Source organism: Hibiscus syriacus, unplaced genomic scaffold, assembly GCF_006381635.1.
Source record: "Hibiscus syriacus cultivar Baekdansim isolate YM2019G1 unplaced genomic scaffold, ASM638163v2 tig00117034_pilon, whole genome shotgun sequence".
In the NCBI taxonomy this organism is placed as follows: Eukaryota; Viridiplantae; Streptophyta; class Magnoliopsida; order Malvales; family Malvaceae; genus Hibiscus; species Hibiscus syriacus.
The window spans coordinates 351,867-376,482 of NW_024063533.1; the positions used below are offsets into that span (position 1 = coordinate 351,867).

The 24,616-nt window shown below is 32.8% G+C and overlaps 2 protein-coding genes across 2 annotated transcripts; one reads left to right on the forward strand and one right to left on the reverse strand.

Moving 5' to 3' along the window:
- Positions 1-8,793: 8,793 nt before the first annotated feature.
- LOC120196840 (FK506-binding protein 3-like) lies at positions 8,794-9,246 on the reverse strand. The gene has a single exon (XM_039198549.1). The coding sequence runs from the start codon at positions 9,244-9,246 to the stop codon at positions 8,794-8,796; it is 453 nt and encodes a 150-aa protein (XP_039054480.1).
- A 5,068-nt stretch (positions 9,247-14,314) lies between these two features.
- Positions 14,315-17,208, forward strand: LOC120196663 (probable E3 ubiquitin-protein ligase RHA4A). The gene is made up of 3 exons (XM_039198409.1): positions 14,315-14,581; positions 14,691-14,776; positions 16,809-17,208. Exons 1-3 carry the CDS (start codon positions 14,369-14,371, stop codon positions 17,008-17,010), a joined length of 501 nt encoding a protein of 166 aa, XP_039054340.1. The 5' UTR covers positions 14,315-14,368; the 3' UTR covers positions 17,011-17,208.
- Positions 17,209-24,616: the final 7,408 nt, after the last annotated feature.

Here is a 24,616-nt window from a genome sequence, read left to right on the forward strand (position 1 = left end):
CACTTGTGCTAACCACTTCCCTTAGGTCAATTACCGAGTCTAACCCAAGCCCACAAATAATATCTAACGTAGCCTTGTCTATTTTACTAAGACCCGCCAATTAGGAACTTGGATACTCGTTCTTGGATCCTCTACACAAATACTTTACCTAACTAATTCACCTGACATCACAAAAGAATGCATGCACTTATGCCTACTGAAGCAACATGAAAAAATGAGATAATTGAAAATATACCTTGCATCTCATCTGCGATATCAACATCCTAGCCCTACCACTATGTGATTTGACAAGGTAGATCATGCATAGTAGAGTCAAGAACATGTCTATCCACTCATCTACTCTTCTATCTGAGAATAAAACCAACACCCTTCTGGGTAGGCTCTCTGGTATGTTGAACAACTAGAATCGATCCCCCAGATCTAGCCGAGACATCACTATTTGAACTAGGGCAATCCCTCACTATTTGTTCTAAAGATCTACGTCTATATCATTTCTTAGAGAGTTTAAAGCACATTCCTTGATGAGTTTTGCCATAATGCTCACACTCTAGATATCTGACAACTATATCAATGCCTCTAGAGCTCGCCACAGACGGTGAAGCTGGTAGTCTCCTACGAGATCCTACGTTTGATCCCTGAATCAACTGGAGTGACAAAGTTAACATCGCTATTCTCTACTTGTGCGGACCTCTGGCCCTTTCTGGCATCGACTGAGATAGATCTACTAGTATATAAGTCCTTATACTTGGGTGCCTGACTCACCCAACAAATTCTTCCTCATATTATGCACCCTCTCCACGGCCTTAGCCTGATGTGTCAACTCTGAATATACCCTAGGTGGGTCTGCCACCAACTACACATGAATATCAATATGAAGTTCCTCGAGGAACCTCTTACACCTCAAAGACCCATTCGTAACTAACTCTGGAATGTAATGACTCAACCAAAAAATCTTTCTCGTACTCGTATACTAAGTGATCTCACAACACTAACTGAGAAAATTGTATCCTCAAATGATCCATATGTGTCTCACTGATGTACTAGCCTCTAATATTGCTTAGGAACTAATCTTTCAGTAAAACCATCTCTATGATCTCTTACCAATCGATAGCACCACCCTTTAGCAAAGTGGTGGAGCACTCTAACCTACCATCTGGGTAAGTAAAGCTGTCTCAAAGTCCTTATGGTTTCTCTCAACCATTAATCACTAAAATAGTATCATCATCGCATGAACCATAGAAGTTGATTGTCTTATACCTCCTCAGTCTCTTCACTAGGACTCTATTGGAACTAACACTTAGGCGGTTGGCTGTATAGTTTGTGCTCTAAGAATAACGTTCACTATCTCCTTGAGAGTGGAACTCAAACCTCTAAAGAGGGTCGCCTTTATGATTCCCACACCTAACAAGACCCTATGATCCTCTACCCTAGACAAGAACTTAATGTTGACGCTATCGGGATGAAAGGCTCAGCTCTCTATCCTATCCTCGAGACTATGCTTGGAACTATCGACCATCGTAAAACTCTACAACACAATAAAAAAATGAAGCATCATCAGAATTCCAAACTTATACGAGTACTTTCAATTCCTAGAGGCATGTATTCACTGACACCTTACTATAATTGACAACTTGGTCTTAGGACTGACTCAATCTGATGCTCTGATACAACTAAATGTAATATCCTAAACCCGTTTTAGTCTAAAGTGTCACATTGGGCTATCGAGATAACCCTTAATTTCCAAAAAATGTTCATTTGTATTTAAAAACGTACTACATGGTATCAAAAATAAACACACATGAAAATTATAAAAACATTTTATAAATCGGTGTTTTATAACATATTATTTAAAATCAAATATAATATAAACTTAAAATTCGATACACCAAATACATGAGTAATGTATATGAATACATATGCCCACTAAAGCTATAATACAATACTCTGAGGAAGATGTTGAAGTCCTACTGCGATGATGCTTGTAACATCCCAAACTATGGGTTAGTGACTAAATTGTAAAATTTTGAAATTGGTGATTAAAGTAGAATAGTTGAATAGTTCAATGATTTATTTGAGAAATTTCCAGAAATTTGTTAGTATTATTCAAGGAATTAAAGGGCAAAATGGTCAATTGACATTAATGATATTTTTTCCCCTTTATTAGGAAACACACATGAAAATTATAAAAACATTTTATAAATCGGTGTTTTATAACATATTATTTAAAATCAAATATAATATAAACTTAAAATTCGATACACCAAATACATGAGTAATGTTATATGAATACATATGCCCACTAAAGCTATAATACAATACTCTAAGGAAGATGTTGGAAGTCCTACTGCGATGATGCTTGTAACATCCCAAACTATGGGTTAGTGACTAAATTGTAAAATTTTGAAATTTGGTGATTAAAGTAGAATAGTTGAATAGTTCAATGATTTATTTGAGAATATTTCCAGAAATTTGTTAGTAATTATTCAAGGAATTAAAGGGCAAAATGGTCAATTGACATTAATGATATTTTTCCCCTTTATTAGGAGATAAACACGTGGGGGAAGAGTAAGATGAAAACTCTCTTCTTCTTCATCTTCTTCTCTTCTCCACCTTGGAAGCTAGGCAAAGGTGAGTTTTCTATTTTGTTGATTATTAGCTGAAATTTAAGTTGGGTTTTGGAAGCGAGACGTATATGTATTCTTTGGAGCATGTATGAGGTCTTTTGAGACACCTACTTGATCCTTGGTATATGTATATGATTCTTAAGGAATTTCTATGTGGTCCTTATGGACAAATCTTATATGGAACTACGGTGCAATTCTACGCAGCACTTCGGTGCAAATTTCTACGCGGTCCTTCGGGACAAAATTTCATATGCCACTCACTGGGACTTATACGAGCTGTGGTGACAGCATTAGTGCACAACCTCAATGTACTCACATACCTTCAGTTCTCAACAGTGTGCATGGGCCTATAAAAGATATCAAAAGTATTTGCATTATTATATGATATCGTGCTATTATTGTTTACACTGAATTCTTTGTGTACATGAGCTAATAAAGAGATAATAATCACTACAATATATGTTATGTATATGCTTTTGGTGATATGAAATGTTTCACATGAATTATATGATGTTATATGGTACACAGAAAAGATAAGTACAAAATCATGATAATGAGGTTGTTGTGGATAATAATGGTATAGATGCATGTATGCATTTTGTTATATGAAATGTTTATAGTTTTATTATATGTTTTATATGCCTCACTAAGTCAATGACTTAGCGTGTGATTGTTTCGCGCGTAGGTTCTGAGAAGAGGAAGAATGATGAAAGTTAAGCAAGACATATCAGTTTCTCCTTTCCAAATATCATATCAGAAAAGAAATTAATAGTATGTATTTTGTAATAATTATAGTGGTTGGCATGTAAATAAAGTTTTGAATATGATATGTTCTAAATGGTTAGTAAAATCATATAATTGAGTTTTGTAATGTTTCAAATGTATATATGTAAATGGTAATTTTATACAGATGAAAACTTAGATTTTTATGAATTTATATGTATTTTGCTAGATTTCGTATGAAAATTTTCAATCTTTGAATTCTTTAAACAACTTTCTATTAGATTTTACCGTTTGGGCGTTTTGAGACATTAAGTTATTTTGATAGGTTTCAAAATTCATTTTTAGCATGCATTGTTTTATGGGAACTCAGACTTTATTTTTGGGCTATACAAACTTATAAATTGAATCTATTTTGGGACTTCGATTTTTGACGATAAATTTAGAAATGCAAATGACTTCCGTTAATTTAAAATGTGTGGTCGTCAAGATTTGATCTTAATATCTAGGGGGTTACAAAATTAATAGATCAATAATTTTAGATATTTAATTTTTAATTTTAATTGGTATAAAAATTTAGAATATAATTTTAAATTAATATTTGATTTTGATTTAGAATAACTAATTTCATTATAAAATTTGTTTGCGGGAAAGTGGTAGTTAATTACTCTAGGAAATTCATATGGTTTATGTGTCCATATATAAAGTCTCGTAAGATGGTTGTAGTGGTGGTGATGAATTAAATAAGATTAGTTTTAGTGGTTAAAATGATTATTTTTTTCTTAGAGGTCCTGGATTCAAATTGTTGTGTTCGTGAGTGTATGTACATTGTCAATTACTAAAAAGAATTTTGAATAAATATTACATTGTAATCACAAAAAATTACTCATAAAAATAATAAGGTTTATTGGGTGAAGCCATAGGAAGCTTGAAAGGAGAAGAAAAGTGAACCCTTACTGTTGGAGTTGGGGGGGGGGGGGGTTTATAGGGAGAGGAAGAGTATTGAATTATCATGTAACCTCTGAGCAACATCCCTGCTCATAAGGTGGTTGTAAAAAATGACACGGTATGATAGGTGTGGGGGTCTCACTGTCGTTAGACCTGCAAACTTCACCCAAACCTGATTATTGAATTGATTTACCCGACCTAATACACGATATTAACCCGAACATAATAATAAAATTTGATCCGAAATCTAAATCATATATGACCTGAACTATATCCGATCCAAAATTTTGTTGGACCAATATGAACCCATTCTAATTTGATCTAAACTGAAAATAACCTGAATGAAATTAACATGAACCAAAAACAACCCTAACCCAAAACAACATGAATCGAAAACAATCCAAACCCAATTTAACCTAATCTTGAAGGAATCCGAATCAAAATTAAACTGAACCAAAAGTAATCCAAACTTAAAAGTAACCCGAAATAAAATAACCCAAATCGAAAATAATACGAATTTAATTTACCCAAATCTAATATTTTTGAACTGATAAATGAGTAAAAGTGAATGAATAATTAATTGTTATTATATATATTTTAACAATGTGATTAATAGTAAAATAATACATGTTTTATTTTATCTTTTTGAATTATACTCCTAATTAACCACCACATTTGATAATAGTTTAATGAATATCAATATCACCTTTGACAATAGTTTAATTGTCTAATATCATTTTTTGTTTAAAAGATTATCTTCACATTTTATTCGATAATTTCTAAAAACAATTAAAAATTCTTAATATGAAGAAGTATAAAGTAAAGTTACTACCAAAAGTTGTATGATTAACATATAATTTATTTTACTTTAATTCAAACAATGAAATTTATTTTAATAATAATTTTATTTAAATAATGTTAACATTTTAATAAAAAAATTAGCTTTATAATAAAAATAATAGAAATTTTACTTATGTATTATTTTTAAAATCTAATAAAAATATTAAATTTATAATTAACCACTAAATATCTTATTGAAAAATTTTATTAAAAATAGAAATTTTAATAAAAAATTATTTCTTTATCAAATAGTTCTCATTATAAATTTTTCGGACATGATCGGTATAAAATTTTGGTAACAAACTCTATCACGCGTTATATATTTGTGTCAAATTATCATCTCTAAATAACAATTTAAATTAAAATATTAAATGATTGAGAATTAAAATTAAGTGTAAATGATAAGATTGACAAGCAAAGACATATTTTTTTAGAAGAATATATATATATACCTAATTAGACTCAACTAATTTAACCCGAATTGACATGATCCAAAGGTTAATCCTAACTGAAAATTAACAAATCATATTTTGACATGTACAACATCTAACTGATCCGATATTAACCCAACCCAAAAATTAATTGAATCAATTTTGAATCGAACCAAAAAATAACAGACTCGATAATCACTCGACCCAATAATCACTAGACCCAAAAATTGACCCGACCCGACCTGATCCGATTTACCATATATCCGAACTAAATTTGAATCAGATTCGATCTGAACTGAATAAAATTAAACCGAATATAATCTATAATCAAAATGACTCGACTTAAATACCATCCGAACGACCCATTTGACACCTGTCGTATTTTTTTTTGGTACATTAGAATTGAAAATTACAGTTCAGTCTACTTTTTTTAGTAAAACAGTTCCTTCAGCGTCTGCTCTTTGAAACGGTAAAACCTCCACCGGTGGCTCAGTGAGAACTTGTACCCCTTGCGCGCCCTATCCAACGTAGTTTTCCCCATGCAGTCGGCACTCTTATTCAGGGTTTTAAAAAACGGTCCGTAACCACGATTTCGTCTGCGATATAGCGGTTTCATCGCAGTCCGAATTACCGCAACGGTTGTAAAGATGTCCGCGACAGCCGCAATCACGATCAATCCGAAATAACAGAAAACGCGATCGAGATTTGAAACCTTGCTCCTATTGCCTTCTCTCCAAGTATGTCTCACCTTTGTTACCTATCCTGCTTGGCAGAGCTTTTCACAGTCTTTTATCATGACTTCTGCTCATCCTCAACAGCTTTCTTATTCAGGATTTCCATAACCCAATTAGCGTCGGGCTCGACGATTAGGTTGTTTTCCCCCAAGGCTTTTGCAAGAATGAGACTGTCTAACTCCCTAGACTTCCGCATCATGACTGTTGGAATTCCTTATTTGCATGATGAATCCTTCTTTCCAATCACCGTTTTCATCCCTAAAATGGCCACCTACTGCAGCAACGCCGGATTGTCCCTTACAATCTCTGTCCGTGTTGAGGATCCATGCTCATTGTGGTAGTTTCCTCCATTTTCCCCATCTCGGTTCATCGATAACTTTTCTTTGTGTGTTCTCTATAGCTACTTTTATGCCTTCTGTTAGTTTTTTACTGTTTTGTTTGATGATCGTTGGGTTTCTGGTTTTATTGTTGAAGACATTGCAGTTCTGTTTTTCCATAGTCCCCATATTGTTGCTGAGAATAGGGTTCCCCAACTGCCACCATTTTCGTTGGTTCTCTTTGATTGACTATTAAGTTTTAGCCAGCCTGTGAGTTCCCTGGTTTCGAATTGGTCATCATTTTGGTGAGCCTTAAGATCTTGTCAGACTTGTTTGGCTATCTTGCATTCTCTTAGTATCACACTCCTTATATGTCGTACCTTGAGTTATTTTCTTCCTCGTTCTCACTTCATTTGTGTTGAGTTCCTGCCTGCCAGGAAGCTGTTTTGGTAAGGACTGATAAGTTTTTGGAGAGCAGGTCGCATTCGTTGAACCATGACTTTAGATAAGATTTTGTACGAAGTTTGAATAGAATGATCGGATGGAACAACAAAATTCTGTCAGCTACCTCCAATCTTAGGATGAGAACAAGGTAAACTTTTAGAATCTCCAGATCTGTGACTCTTGATTAAACAGCCAGCTTGACAAAATTTAGGAGAGTTTCTTTTATACAATATCGACTAAATTCGCTGGGTCCTGGCGCTTTGAGGCCCTTCATTGAAAATGGAGTGATGTTAATTCCTTCAATCGTAACAGGTTTAGTGATGTTTCTCTTCTCCTCTGCGTTCATAATCGGCTTGAATTTATCATAAGGTTCATTCAACTCGATGGAATCTTTGCTGTTAAACTGATTTTAATAATAGTCCACCGCATGTTTGCTCTGGTCAACTTGATATATGCACCAGTTTTCGTCCACCCACAGACCCAAAATTATGTTTCGCTTTCGTTGAATGATGGTTGTAAGGTGAAAAGCCCTAGTCTTCCGTTCGCCTTTTAAAACCCAATCAAGTCTCCATTTTTGAGCCATAGGATTTCTTATTGGGCTGGGATCTGCTGATATTCCTTATTTAGATTGTTTTCAAGCTCTTGCAACTATATAGATCTCAGACAAATTTTCGAGTATTGAATTCCCTTTAGTCGATTCAGAATGGTTCTCTTGCATTTAAAAATATCTCAATAGGATCCCTCTTTCCACTCTTGGATGTCTTTCTTAGTTACAGCCACCGCTTCGGCTAAATTATCTTTCTCTTTGTTACAAGCATTATTCAAGACTATTTGAAAATCTTGGTGGGTTAGCCACGCTACCTCAAATCTGAACGGTCTCTTCTCTTTATTCATCTTATAATCCATATTGGTGATTACAAGAATCTAATCTTAGTAGCTTCTATGTAAGTTGATTGTTCGAAGGTTAGGAAACAAAGTTACGGGATCCGCGTTTTGAAGAGCTCTGTCCAGACGTTCTTAGAGAACTACCTTACCATGAATCATTCTGACCTATATGAACTTACTTCCCATACATCTGGTATCCATAAGATTACTTCTATCCCACCTTTCTTGGAATTTAACAATTCAGTCGAGGCAATTAGAATCGTTTCTTTCTCTTTCATTTAAAGCAGCAAAATCGTTGAAACCTCCCACCACTCACCACTGTTTGTCGTGGTGTCAGAAAGGCTGCTTAGGTCTTCCCAAAATTCTTTTTTCTTATTTGTGCGAGGTTGAACATAGATGAACGAAGTCAGCCAAGTCTTCTCCCTCTCTTTACTTTCGCAGTGCACTGCTTGATCAGTCGAATAGCAATTTTCTACATCTATTTGACTTGAGTTCCAAAGGATAATCAAACCTCCTTTCAAATCTTGAGCAGGTACTTTGAACTGATTTTCAAATCTCAATTTTTTCGGGAGTGTCTTACCAGTCCCCTCTTTTTTCTTTGGTTTCTAACAAACTGATAATATCAGGTTTTTCATCATAGATTAGATTTTTGCAATTTCGAATGAACTCTGGTCTTCCCACACTTGGGACTCCTGCGCATTAAGAGTGGTATCCATACATATTGGGGAGATCGAATGACAATCCCCTAGGTTTCTCTTTTCTGGGTCGTGGAATTATTCCATTTATGTTCATCTTGCATATGTTCTTCTAGTTCACTATCAATGTTCATATTGTCAGGTGGTCTCATTTCTCATTTTTCCACCAATTCGTTGACCTTCTGTTTACCTAGCATTTTTGCAGTAGGATTGCTACTAAGCGTTTCATTCTGGCTCGTCTTATTCATGCCCTTAACACGTTCCTCTATTCCGTTGGTTGTTGTTGTCTTAGATTTATTCTTAGTTTCAAAGTGTTTTGAGCACCCTTCTTTTCCCCTGTTATTCTTTGAGTTGCTCTTGCTATTCTCCTTATCTTTTGATAGGTTGTTTTCCTCCACCCAGTCCTGTAGAAAGTTTCTTTCTTGGTGTTTTTTCTCTGTTTTGAATGTTTCCTCCACCATTCTTTGTTCTTGTTCGTTTTGTTCTTCTTCCTCGTTATTGGTCTCTGGGTTTCCATGGTTCAAGATTTCTAACCTGTTCTCTGTCTGGTTCTCACGCTTATTCTTTCCCTGATTCTTGGTGAAATTGGACCACCATCCAGGGTCCATGCTTTCTTTCAGTACACTCTTTGATTTTCGTATTTTCCTATAATGGTTAATCTTTCCTTCTTTTCTCCCTGCTGTTCTTGGACAGTGTTGGTTCTTTTCTCCTCTTCGGATATACTAGTTTCCACAATTTTTAATGGACAATCTACTGCTCTGTGACCAACTATTCCACAATGAAAGTATATCAAATGAAGTCCTTCGTATTCTATGTTTAACACCATACTACCTACTCGAATTTTGCATAGAAGTGGCTTGTTCAACTTCCTCACAGATTCTTGCGAATTTTCCCCTGGTTATTGTAGTCCACTTTCAGCGGTGTTCCTACCACTTTACCTATCATAGCAAGAATTTCTCCGTTAAAATATTCAATCGATAATCCAGGAATGTGAATCCACACGGTTGTGAAGGGTACATTTGCGTTGCTGGCGATTAAGTTCGGCTTCAACTTTTGAACCGTCAGGTACTGATCAAATATTTTCCAAGGACCTTCTGTCAAGACTTTTAACCTGTCACTTGGGCTCTGTAATTTAACGGCGTAAAAACCATTCCCCAAATCGATACACTCAAATTCGCTCTCTAGATTCCATATTGTCCCTATTCTTGTCATTAATATTTTGTATGAATTTGTCTTCCCCAACACCTTTATGATTCAAGCTTTCGTCCATGGTTGTCGGATTCTTTCTTTGATTTTCTGTGGAAATCTTGATTGTCGGGGTATCGTCCTCAACATCCTCTTCTTCTTCGCCTGATTCCAACTCTTCTTCCTCGATCTTTGAGGAGTTTTTAAGCATCCCAATGTACAGTTGTACAGTGATGATTCCATCACCGTATCCTTCCACGATCTCATCCATGTATTTTCCTTTTGTGTTTCTTCTCCCGCAAATGCCCTAATATTTTTGTTTCTTCTTCCAGGTTCGTTCTCTTCAGTTGCCGCCCTCATCACCTCGGTGACGGGCGGCTCCTCCACTTGCATGGGTTCCGGGTTATCAAAGCTCTATGGCTTACAAATCTTGGATCTTTCTGTTTCTAACTGTCGTATATAATTACTATTATATTATAATAAATATGATAAATTATTCATTTAATACCTAAACTATCAATTTTGATATGTTTTAGTACCTAATTTTTTTTTCAAATCATATCCAAAGTTTAGTTTTTGGTTTATTTTGTACCCGTCATTAAAAGTTTTAGTGTTTGTTTCATTTTAGTACTCTGTCCAAAATTTAATGTTAAGTTTGAAAAAAAAATATGAAAGTTTAGGTACTAAAATGGACTAAACAGATAGTTTAGGTACTAAACACGTTAAGTTTTTAACGACACGATACTAAAATTAAATGAAAATTAAATGTTAGGTATGATTTAAAAAAATTAAATATTTAGGTATTAAAATAGACAAAACTGATACTTTAGGTGCTAAATGCTTAGTTTACCCTAATAAATACAACAATTTTCCTCCTTAGTCGATAGAAGGCTATATAATGAATATTTTTTAAAACTATTGACAAAACTGATACTTTAGGTGCTAAATGCTTAGTTTACCCTAATAAATACAACAATTTTCCTCCTTAGTCGATAGAAGGCTATATAATGAATATTTTTTAAAACTATTTTTTGTTGATGTTTTTTTTAAATACATGAAGTTTGATATAAAGATGAAGTTTGTGACCATAATAGATTATTCACCTTTTTAGGATAAGGTAGAGAGACATAATGCTTAATTCTTGTACCGCTTTGATGTTAAAGAAGGAAAAAGTTTGACACATTGTAAAGAGAAAAACTCGACACATATCATAGAGAAAATGACTTGTCATTGACATAATAGTATGGTAAAAAATACTCATTTTTAATTGAAGAAAGCCTAAAAGTAACATTTTTCGAGACTAGGGAGAATTGGCACACTAAAAATTGGCTAAATGTATGACTAGCGACATTTGCACCATTACCTTAGTGTTAAATACACTATTACCTCCGACATGTTAGAGATTGATTATGCTATTACTTTAATTGGCAGTCATAAGTGTGGATAAGACACTTGAGTTGGTGTATGAAGGTGGCACTCGAGGGTGCATTCGAAGGGAGCTTCAGATATGTAAAAACAAGGCACCTGAAGGAGTGCCCGATAGGCTGTAGACAAGGCACATGAGGATATGGTGCCCCATAATTTTTATGAATAAAACCACATTTTTTAAGTATAAAGAAAGTGAAAATGTATCTTATGAACATACAAAAATACTTGAAGATTATCAAATATTATGAGAACTTATCTAGAAATCGTGCTTTTTGGAGGTTGCTCCTTGGGTTAGCCATCGAGAATAATTCAAAGATAGTACTAATTATTGATATAAAAAACAAGAGCTGTTTGCTCAAGACAAATTATATAACTCTGCGAAGAGTAGAAAGTGGTTGTAGTGATAATGATGACCCAAGTATAGTGGGTTCTTATATGGTGTCATGGATAAATTATTTGATGGATTCAGCTCATCACATCATCTATAGTCGTAATGAATAAGAGCCACATATTTTAAAATATTTTTCAAATAATTACTCAGTTTTTATTTACATGTAGGAAAGAGGTAAAAAATTCATCTTAAAAAATGAGATAGACAAATATTATTGATTGGAATCATAGATGACGTAGTGAACCAGTTCTATCTAATATCTGTTCGTTGTCATGTGAGGGTTAAAATGGAAGAAGAAGAAGAAGGAACTCTTAGTATTAGGTGACTAAAAAGTTGAATTTGTGTGATGAGTGTGGATCCCATTGTAATATATTAATTATGATTACATTATCTATATTTTATTGAGTAGTTTCAGTTATTAAATATAGTATTATTTTTTTGGGTTTTAAATTCAAATAGTTGTATTTGTAAAGTGTATGAATTGTCAATGGCTAGCAAAGATTATAAATAAATTCAACTTGTAATCACTCCATACTATTCAAAAGAATAAAATAAAAATTATTATATTATCACGTTAAATTTATCGTTACATACCAAAAGAATTAATCCTAAAACACTAATTTATTTATTTTTTTCGGTTTTTAAGTAGAATAGGAGGTGCCTAATTGTCATCATTTAAACTTCATTTTTTCCATTAAGCACAAGACTAGAATAATGTAAGATTTGTTTTGGATTTCTTTTAAGACATGATAAAGAATATGGGATTGATTCATGTTTACAACTTAGAAGTGACGTGGAGAATGAATATGGCTTCTTATTAGTGGAGAGTGAAACAAGAGCTGTTTGCTCAAGACAAAATATAACTCTGCGAAGAGTAGAAAGTGGTTGTAGTGATGATGACCCAAGTATAGTGGGTTCTTATATGGTGTCATGGATAAATTATTTGATGGATTCAGCTCATCACATCATCTATAGTCGTAATGAATAAGAGTCACATATTTTAAAATATTTTTCAAATAATTACTCAGTTTTTATTTACATGTAGGAAAGAGGTAAAAAATTCATCTTAAAAAATGAGATAGACAAATATTATTGATTGGAATCATAGATGACGTAGTGAACCAGTTCTATCTAATATCTGTTCGTTGTCATGTGAGGGTTAAAATGGAAGAAGAAGAAGGAACTCTTAGTATTAGGTGACTAAAAAGTTGAATTTGTGTGATGAGTGTGGATCCCATTGTAATATATTAATTATGATTACATTATCTATATTTTATTGAGTAGTTTCAGTTATTAAATATAGTATTATTTTTTGGGTTTTAAATTCAAATAGTTGTATTTGTAAAGTGTATGAATTGTCAATGGCTAGCAAAGATTATAAATAAATTCAACTTGTAATCACTCCATACTATTCAAAAGAATAAAATAAAAAATTATTATATTATCACGTTAAATTTATCGTTACATACCAAAAGAATTAATCCTAAAACACAATAATTTATTTATTTTTTTCGGTTTTTAAGTAGAGAATAGGAGGTGCCTAATTGTCATCATTTAAACTTTCATTTTTTCCATTAAGCACAAGACTAGAATAATGTAAGATTTGTTTTGGATTTCTTTTAAGACATGATAAAGAATATGGGATTGATTCATGTTTACAACTTTAGAAGATGTGAGCGTGAGAATGAATATGGCTTCTTTATTAGTGGAGAGTGATGTGCTTGACAAAGGATAAATATGGTTTCTTTGTATTTTCTCTTAGTATAAATAAGCATAATTAGTATATATTTATATTTTAATAAATTTCGATGCATCAATAGTTTTTATTGTGTAAATTTTGATTATTTATATTTTAAATTTTAAATTGATCACTTTTTCTTCTGGTGTTCATGCTGAATATTAATGAAAATGTTGCGTAACTAAACAAGTACAATCATCAATACACTTTTTCATAGGTTATGTGGATCTAGATATTAATATTCCAAGTTAAATTTGAATTGATTTATTCGATGACTCGATTTATTATTTATGAATTATAAAATATATTTATAAATTATATGAATTCAACTTGAAATATTTTCATACTTAAATTGATTGAACCTCAAACTCAAATTTAAAGTCGAACATTGATTTTAATTACATAAAAGTCTTATATTATATATATATATTTAACGCTAACAACATATAAATGTTAATATTATTAATAATTTAATTTTAAAAATATAAAAGTTTAATGTATTATTATTATTATTTTTTAATGGCTCACAAACTTTTCGAGCTGGATATTAAGTAGCTCACTTCGGCTCATTAAGAATATTAAGTAACTCACTTCGGCTCATTAAGAATTTAAGGAGAGTAAAGTTCGTGCTCGAGTCGAATCCATTCAATAAAAGAGTTAACCGAGCTTTGACTGAATCGATTTCGAACAACTCGTGTTATATCTCATCCCATTTACAGCTCTACGTATGCATACATATGCATATATTTACTTGACCGGATGAATCGTCCACCTCTTGAACAGGTCGCATCTTCAATCTATCATCATGTCCTTTGTGCACTATTTTAACATCTTTGCTTTAAGAATCTTTCCCTCTTTTCAGCACAAGTATGAGCAGCGTCTATATTAGATATTTACACACAGCTAAACCCTACTCAAGAGATAGCCCTGCCATTTCTATTATAGATAAACATTTTGTTTTAGCTTCATATCTTTAGGGTATAAGCCGATGGGTGTTCCTCAAGCTCAACCCCCTCCGGCTCCTCACCTTTATCCTCAAGCTCTTCAGCTTAAACTCTACCAAGCATTCATATTCTCAATTCCCATCCTTTTCTCAATCATTCTCTTCCTCTTGTTTTACTTGTTTTTCCTCAAGAGAAGAGCATCTACTCTCTCTAACTCTCGCCCTGTTCTTCCTACTACTACTGATTTTAACCCCACGGTAAGTCCTGATATTTAATCTACTTATTCATTCTTCATGCATTGATTGATAACTTTTGCATATTTTACTGTTTTTTCTTTGCAAGTAATTATCTGCATTTACCATGCAGCCTTGTCAATTGACTTTGGAAATGGAGCTTACCGATAAGCTGCCTACGGTGTTATTTGATGAAGAATTGAAGACTAGGGATACGCAGTAAGTTATCATATTTTTCCTTTTCGGTTTAATCATGCACCGGGATAGGCATAACACAAACCAAACGATTTTAATGGTTAAGGGATTATTATTATTCCTTGAGGTTTTATGTTCGAGCACAACGACTATAGGAGTATATGAGCGTTCATTGTCAAATGATTGACAGTATTTCGATCATATACTACCTTGTATTCACCCCAACTATTTTTTTCCTATTTGTCATTTGGGTTTATTATTCCCCAAGTTTCTGTACTCTTCCCACTTTCTAAATTGAAAACACAGTCAAGTTCAGTGGAAATCAATTAACAGTGTTATTGATTGGGCTTTCATTTTTGAGTCGGGGAAGAAGAGATAATTCCTGGAATTATAAGTAGAGATACTAAATTCCAAGAGTCGAAACAAACAAGGACTGGAGGCATAATTAGAACATCATTTTCGGATTTTATTTTATGTTAATTCGAGGTTGTTTGCATCACTGTTTTAATCTGGGTAAAAATTTTATGTTAGCCCCCTTTAAATTTTAAAATTTTAGGTTTAGATAGTAACAAAATTATATTCTGAGCCAAAATGATAAAGTTTCTATTTAACTCTTAAAAATAATAAAATTATAAGTAAGGTAAAGCAACGGTAAAATTATATTTTATTCTTTACAAATTCTAATTTACTCCTGACCCTCCAAAAAATTAGGGAGTTGGCCCCTGTAAGTAATAATACATTATGTGCAATCACTGTTGCCTATATCCCAATATGCCCTACACCATGTGCTTTTGAAGTGTGACTATATATATATATATAGCTGAAATTGATAAAAGATGATTCTGTGGAAAAGGACTGATTGGAAATTGACCATAAACTGGGTGTCCATCTCAGATGAAAACTTTAAAAATTTGCTTAATTTCCATACTCTAATGCTTTTCACATGACTTTTTCATTTTAATTAATGGTTATTACCCACAAAGTATTTCGAAGATTATGTTTGCAAATGGAGAAATCAACAAATGAATGAGGACCATCCATATCAAAGAATAAAAAAAGGTACCTGATTCTTTAGTATCAATTCCATGTTGAATTCCTTTCATCAATATTACAACTAGTTTAATGAAACATTCTTTTCCTTTGAAAAGAAATTAATAACTTATATCCTTTCTGATTATTAGACTAACATTTTTTTTATTATTATTTATTTTGATCCTTACTTTTTCTTTTTTATTAATTTGGGATTATTATATAGTAAGGACTCTAAACTATTTGACACTAAACGTACAAACACTCCTACATACGTCGTATTCGAACTTGAAATCTCTAAGAATAAAACTATCCCTTTAACAAATGAGATCGCTTCTTTGGTGCTTTATGCTTCGTGTTAAATATACTCTTAAGAAATTGGCGGAGGCCTTCTAATGGAGTTAGAAAATCTTAGAGGTGAAAACTACCGTCAGAAACATTGTGGTGGTTGTGATTTTTAAGTATCGAGTGAAGGTTGTTAAACCATGTAGTTTAAAGGGATTCCATAGCTCAGAATATGGAAGTCGCTTGCAAGACAGAGCAATAATGACGATGTCAATAAGGAAAACCGTGCCTTCAAGTATTTTAATAATACTGTTTAGTTACTGTGGAGATGCAAATGGGATTACTAATACCATCTGAGTAGGTGGTGTGGGTTGTTTTTTATAAGACCAACAACAATGGATATAATAAGATATTCTATGGAAATAATAAATTAGATATAATATTGGAAAGTGTATTTGTATTGTCATATAATATACTTGTTTTTAAATCATTAATTTTCAAACACACACGAATCTATCGAGTGTCTTCAGTGATTAAAGAGAGTATTGTTCGCCTTTGATGTCTCAGATTTAAGCAGTTGCATTTATAGGGTATATGCATGTTGTCAATAATTAAGAAAGATTGTTAAGGATTTTATTTTGTAACCACCCAAATTATTTCGTACGTTTGTCTAACACTTGGTAATAGTATATTTGATTGTATTGTAATTTGCATAACATATTTTTGGGAAATGTATTTACAGATGTAGCGTTTGCTTGGGTGAATTTGAGATTAAAGAGGAATTGCTGCAACTCCCAACCTGCAAACATGTGTTTCACATGGAATGCATGCATCGTTGGCTACGCTCCAACTCTACTTGTCCACTTTGTAGATGTTCTGTCACCATTACTATTATTCCCATCTCCAAAGCACATACTCCAATCCCACCCAATATGCCGTCTTAACCACAACAAAGCCTCATAGTTTCATTTCATTTTCACGGATGAATTCTATATTTTGATCATCGGAAAATAGAACTTCACCGACGAATCAACAAACCATTAGTTGCTATTTATAAAAACTCAAGTCTCGAAAACGATATCGATGTTTAAGATTCAAATTTTGTAAAATACGTCCCCTCTAAGTCTGGATGTACGTAAGAAACAGTGACAATAAAGAAAAAGTAAGGTTTTGTATATGTGAATTAATGCGTGCAAGTACTAATTTCTTTTCTCCAAATGGATATCGAAATGCAAGTGGCAAGATTAGTCATTAAACGAGTTTATTCACGATATAAATAAACAAATCAATGAACGAGTTTATTCACAGTGGCGGAACGTCTAAAGGACTAGTGGGGGCATGTCCCCTCCACAAAAGAATTATTGAGAAAATAATATACTTATATTTATATACATATAATATATAGGGTAAACTATATGTTTAGTACCTAAACTATTATTTTTGTTTTGTTTTGATATCTAAGTTTTATTTTTTAAATATCATACATAACGTTTAGTTTATGTTTCATTTTGGTATCCAGCTATAAAAAAAACTTAGCTGTGATGTTAATATGTCACCATAAGGTAATGCCACATATCATTGAAAAATATAACATCATCAACTTTTTTAATTTTTTAATAGCGAGATATTGAATTAAAATCAAAACTAAATGTTATTAATGGTTTTGAATAAAATAAAATTTGGATACCAAAATAAAATAAAAGTAATAATTTAGGTACTTAATTTGTAGTTACCCTACTATATATCATTAGATTCTTAACTTTGACCCCTTCAAAACATAAAGTATATGATAGGTTATTAAATTTGGTTGTCTCACAAAAAGTGTATATTAGTTTAACATTTAGAAACTACCTAAATATCATTGATTAAAAAAAAACATTCATTTTTTTTATTATTGTTTTATTTTAAATGAATGCAAATCCATTTTCCGCTGTTGTTTATGATTTCAAGGTAAAAAAAAATATTTTGAGTTTTTCTTGTTTTATTGTTCATATTATTTGAATTGAGAAATTTAATTAAGTATTTAACTTTTAATTTTATTTTAAATTGAATTTATATTTTTATTAAAAATATTTTTTCAATTTAATTTATATTTATGGTTTTATTTTAAATATTTATATATATTATGTGGGCTTGTAAAAATTCATCTCTTAAAATAAAAAATTTAAACACAATTCTCGATATCATTATTATCGATTTATTTTGTTTCTTTAAATTTTATTTGAACAAATGATTTTGAAGGATTTATAACATTTTCTTTTATTAGAATGATATTTTAACATTGACAAAAATACTAAAATAGTTTAGTTAATTTATATAATTTTTTTTAAAAAAAACCCAAAGTAATGTTGAGTTATGTCATTACTTCTTCGTGAACATAAATGAATCGAATAAATCTCTATTCGTGTTTGTTCGTTTATATAATGCTCATTTATTTAGCTTAACAAATGAACGTAAATAAATGTTATACAAATTATTTATGAATAATTCATCGAATACTCTATTCATTTACACCCTAATTAAGGGATTATGTGTAATATTTCAGAAGCAATTATTATTATAAAGTTATTAAATCCGAAAAATCTAAAGTGGCATTATCGAATGGGTTGGTTTAAGTTTTATAGATGGAAAGAAGTATTTGAGTAATGAAAGCATGATTGGATATTAAAAAAGTAGTGGAACGAGGTAGTGCGTATGGGTTGAGCTTAGTGCGTAACTCATCATTTAGTGATGGACATACATCCTTATGCTTATACCATAGCATTTCGAGAAGTGGGCCAACTTTGCTGGTAAAGCTTATCGCTTCCGGGACCAGGTCTACTACTTATTTGATAGATAATTTGTGAGAACAATTGTTATTTTTAAAAACTTTAAGATATAATTTATTGGAATAAAGGTGGATTTCATTTATGGATTTAACCTTTTTCAATGTTAAAAATTAAAAGATATTCTTTAATGTAAATATTAATAAGATAATATTCTTTTGATATAAAGGTATTTATTATCTTTTTAATTTTGAATATTAAAATATAATTATATTTTTAATTAAAATAATATCTACTTAAGTTTGAATATTAAAAGGTGACTATATCTTTTGAATATTTTAAATTAAAGCTGCTAGGATTTTTATATCTCAGAATTCGAGAACTTTTACTTTCTTGAAAAAATTATTTTCCCTCATTCTTAGTTTTTGGTGATAGCTGAAGGCAAGATAGTTCGTGATCTCCGAAATTTGTGTTACCGTTCGTTGATCATTTAGTTGTTGTATCATGCAAAATAGACGACTAAAGATTTCAAGCACCAAAGGAGCGACTAAAAATTTGTCCTAAGGAAATTGTGTAGCGACAAGCCTCAACTGTTTTCGATCAAAATAAAAGAGTAATTTTTTTTCTATTTTTTTTAAGATATCTAATTTCTTGCCTTCAAAATTGTGAAAACTGAGATAATAAAAAAATTTGTTTTATGATTTATCCTGTTGTCGAAACGATTTTTAAAACGGGGAGCGAGATTTTGAAAACCCATGTCATTTTTAATTATTCTCTTTTCGATTGATTTTTAATTAAAAATAATGTGATTTTAGAAAACCTCTCGTTTCGAAAATTTTGGAATTCATTCACGATAAAATACAGGTTCGAAGAGTCGCCACCAATCTTTGATTAGGGTGTGATTGGACACCCAAAAATGTTTTGTCATTTTAAATAAAAATTAATTTAAATTAAAACAACAAATTTAGGTTTGCGTTACCAGAAAATGAGTTCGGGAGTCGATTACGCGTGGGGAAGGATTAGCACCCCCACAATGCCCTAAATCGGTACCTCATCGATTAATTAATGTCTTTGCAATGAAATTTACAAATTGAATTTAATTTGACTTATGATCCCTTAAAACAAACATACAAATTTTGCGACACTCAAAAGCACCAAAAAGATTAAACTAAAATTACCGAGCCTTTAGAAAGATAAAGAATATTTGATTATTTATAAATATCAAGACCAGATCTTAGATAAGTTCTAACTATCTTTTCTCGATAAATTTAAATAGCCGAATATTTCTTTTCTCTCGTTCCCAAATTTTAAAGTGATGGATCAATTTTAGGTGTCAATAATAGGATATACTTTTAATTTAAAGTTATCAAAAGCGGATATCTAATCAGTTAAGACAACCCACTTAAAACAATTTTAAATTAAAAGGATATTACCCTTAATCAAATTATGCAATAATGTCGAGTTATGCGTATGAGGCTAACATGCAAATACTAAGTAAATAATGCCACACATTAACAAAACATTTAAGCTTAAAGTAACCCAATCACTTGCACACATGACTAATTGGCAAACATGATAATGAAACCTTAATATTTTAAAATTATAAAATTTTATTATTACCATATTAACATAACATGTGATAAATGGTTTTCATACTAAATTAACTAATAACTAAGATATATATATTTTATTAATTTACAAGGCCTAAAAAAATTGGGTGATATGATACATATATGCATTGAAGTAAAACAACATAAAATTAAATATGCTATTAATAACTCAAGTCTCATATTTAAAATTTCCATAGAGGACCACAGTGAAAGAAAATTTAACTAGGCATGCAAAAATAGAAATTAACCACTGAAATGAATAAATCTTTGAGTGACTAAATTGCTAGGTAACCAAAATTATAGGGTACATTCGAAAACAACACAAAATGAAGAACAACATAACTTAAGGACCAAAACAAAATACTCTGAAAATAACAAGGCAAAATCAGAAACCAGTAAAGTTCGATTCAGGACCAAAACGGAATGCGCTCAAAATATAGGAACCAAATTAATACAATAGAAACCTCGATTTAGTGACCCAACCTTAACAAATTGAAACTAGCATACCCCTCAACGAGATTGACCCACTTATCTAAAACACGGTTCTCTCCCTGCTCATCAAAACGCTGCCGTTTTGGAGCTGGCTAAACGACGCCGTTTGGGCGTTTCAATATATGGTATTTAAGGGCAAATTTTAACCCTAATTTCATTCTCATCTTACCTTAAACAAAAACCCCCAGCCATTTTGTTCTCTCCCCTTTCCTTCTTCTTCTTCAACCCTCACCGAAGCCCCCAGCTGTCACGACCGCCGTGGCCTCCGCCGTTCAACGCTCAGACGAGGAGCCTAGACGTTACCTAACCTCGTTCCGACAACAACCCCTCCAAATACCAACCTAAAATTAAGACCAAGCTATTTGAAACCCACTCGGTTTCATCATCTATTCACCACCAAAAACCAGACACCCATCTAAAGAAACGTCTCTACCTAAAACTTGAACCATATTACCCTCTAAATCCGAATCTAACCCCTTCAAAACTCAGACATCACGAACCCCTGTCCATGCAATAACCATACCCATAAGCTGAAAAATCTTACCCTTGATGACACAAAGAGGTTCGGGTTCCAGGCGGTGGTGATGGTCCTCCTCTTTGACTCAGGAAGGTATGGGTTGTGTGGTTTTGCTTTCTCTATTTTTTGGTTGGGTGTTGATTGCTAGGATCTGTGTTTTGGGGTTCCACTGGTTGTTGGTAATGAGTTCCTTAGTTTTTTTTCTGTTCTGCTAATGGATGGTTTTGTTTTTTTGTTGATGAGTGTTACTAACTATCTCTCGATGAACGTTTGTTCTTCGATAATCGCCTCTGATGTTGGTTGCTTTTGGATTCTCTCTTGTTCTCGTTAGTTTTCTCTTTTTTTGTGCCCCTTTGTTTTGTTTTTGATGGACTGTTTTAAAAAATCCCTCCTTTTGTTTTCGTTCTGTTGATAAACGATGATTTCCATTCACTTTCCCGATGCAGGAAAATGGATACCCATCCTCTTGTGTTTCCCTCGAGACTGTTGCAGATTATGGGTATGGGATACGTGGAGCAGATCTCGTCTGGTGTGCTCGTGGAGCAGCATGGGTGCCTCTCGGTTGTGGGTGCTCGATCAGAGTGCTGTCGGGCGGCCAGCATGGGTCTTCGTTGGTGGATTCACGCATGCGGATAGTACACTGTCTCGGGACTCTGGGAGCTTCGTGAACCATTGGATCATGAAACTAGATCCAACGGCCAGAACGTAGTTGCGGCGCTTGGATCTAGTGAGGGAAAACCCTAATGGGTTTAGGGTTCTTTTTACAATCAGGCTTGAACACCCAAATCTAGTTGCTCTAGTTTTTGGGCCAGTTTGGTCCAGCTGGTTGTAATTTGGACTGTAACAAAATAAATAAAACAGTAGTTAATATTTATTTATTATATATTTATATTAGTATTATATTATTTATATGTACTCATATATATATATATATATATATATATATATATATATATATATTACTACTATAGAATACGTAACACTATATAATCCAATAAAATCCGAAAAAGAAAATAATTAAAAAGGTGCGCATATAAATTAAAAAGAACACCCTGGACAAAATAAGCATCTACAGCTGCCCCTCTTTGCTCATTGTCGTGTGACGAAAATAGGGCAAAGATCAATATGGTCAAATTTTGTTCGGTTAGGAAAATTCAAAAGATTAATCTGTTTCACTGCAACTTCAGGATAAATGTAACTTGAAAAGAATCACTTAAACACAGGTTCATTTCCTATCAGTTTAGGGAGTAGAACTTGAACAATCTTATGTTTACGGGTTCGCCCCCTCTTTCTTTAGGGAGTAGGAACTCGAACAATCTTCTGTCAACGTGTTCGCTTCCTCTTTCTTTAGGGAGTAGGAACTCGAACAATCTTTCTGTCAACGGGTTCACTCCCTCTTTCTTTAGGGAGTAGGAACTCAAACAATCTTCTTCAACGTGTTCGCTCCCTCTTTCTTTAGGGAGTAGGAACTCGAACAATCTTCTGTCAACGTGTTCTCTCCCTATTTCTTTAGGGAGTAGGAACTCAAACAATTTCTGTCAACGTATTCGCTCCCTATTTCTTTAGGAGTAGGAACTCAAACAATCTTCTGTCAATGGGTTCACTCCCTCTTTCTTTAGGGAGTAGGACTCGAACAATCTTCTGTCAACAGGTTCGCTCCCTCTTTCTTTAGGGAGTAGGAACTCGAACGATCTTCTACTTACGGGTTCGCTCCTTCTTTCTCTAGGGAGTATAGAACTTAAACATATTCTTCTTACGGGTTCACTCCCTCTTTCTCTAGGGAGTATGGAACTCGAACATCTTCTTCTGCTTCACTACTTTCTTATGAAGGCTTAAGTTTAATTTTCTTCGAAGGTTAAACCTGAAAATCAAACGTTATCACTCATTAATGTATGCTTCAAAATATTATACTCAACAATTCAGAGTTCAAGAATTTTTTTGAAAATTTGTCTTTATCGTGAAACTTGTTTAAAAGCCCTTAGATACGAGAATCCATTTTGGCTCAATCGTCGTCATCAGTCTTTTCAAGGTCACCAAACTAGTCATCCTCATCTTCATGCTTCAATATCTTCAATCTTCAACTATAATTGGGAAACCTGTAGACATTTTAAATAATCATGCAATGCTATGATCCTATTTATGCTTACGATGTATGCAATCATGCAATTTAATGCACTTTCTTCTTCAAAGGAACACCGTCTCTTTTAATCTCAATGGACCTTGGTTTCATCTTGGGCACAGAACATTTAGCCAGTTCACCCTAGTTGACAATCTCAATACCATAACTTTCGGCTTGACAGGAATTTGACTTTTTTCCTTCTTGCGACCTGTCAGTATTTAGGACCACTTCTTGATAAATAACAATCTCTTTGATTCATCTCTTAATGACTGGGATTTTCTATGAATTCCCAGGTTCTAGCTTCCTACAACCATACAAGCTTACATATTAAAACCATTGTTAGCTTTAGAATACCTACATTTTCCAAAACCTTTTGCATAATAATACAAAATGATCTCATGTACCACAAGTTAAGCTATGTGTTTTAATTTTCTCAAAATTAGATGCCTGTAAAAAAAGGAAATTGAAATGGAAAAAATATCTCTTTATTTATATAAATGCAGAGCATTTTTTTTGCAACTATATGGCAAACTTTGATTTGAAAACCAAAGGGATAGGCCCCTCAAATATCAATAACACAAATGCTTTGAACTGGCACGCCGTTAGAATGACTCGAGTGTAGCTTCTGTCAAAAAGACTTCCAACATTATGATGATGCCTAAGAGTGTGAAGCTTTTTCTGAACTCCAAAATCTCCCATTATCGGATGCCCTAAACCAGTATGAATCTCATGTGAATTCAATTTCTCCCCGATTTTTTCATCGAGACTCATTAATCTTTGGTCTCAATCCTGATCACCCACTTATTGCTGCTACCCGTTCAGGAGTTCTTTTCCACTTCCAAAAACAATTCAGAACCTCCACCATGCATGAATTCTGAATCTTAAAACTCAAGTTTCCCTTGCGGGTTTTCAAATTGAGACTCCTTTGGTTTCAAGATGCACTTTCGAGTTTCATCTTAAACCTCTTTCTTCTTCTTCTTTTTCTTTTTCTTTTTTTTTTTTTTTTGTTTTTTTTTTTTTTCTTTTTCATCTTCAAGAAAAATACCT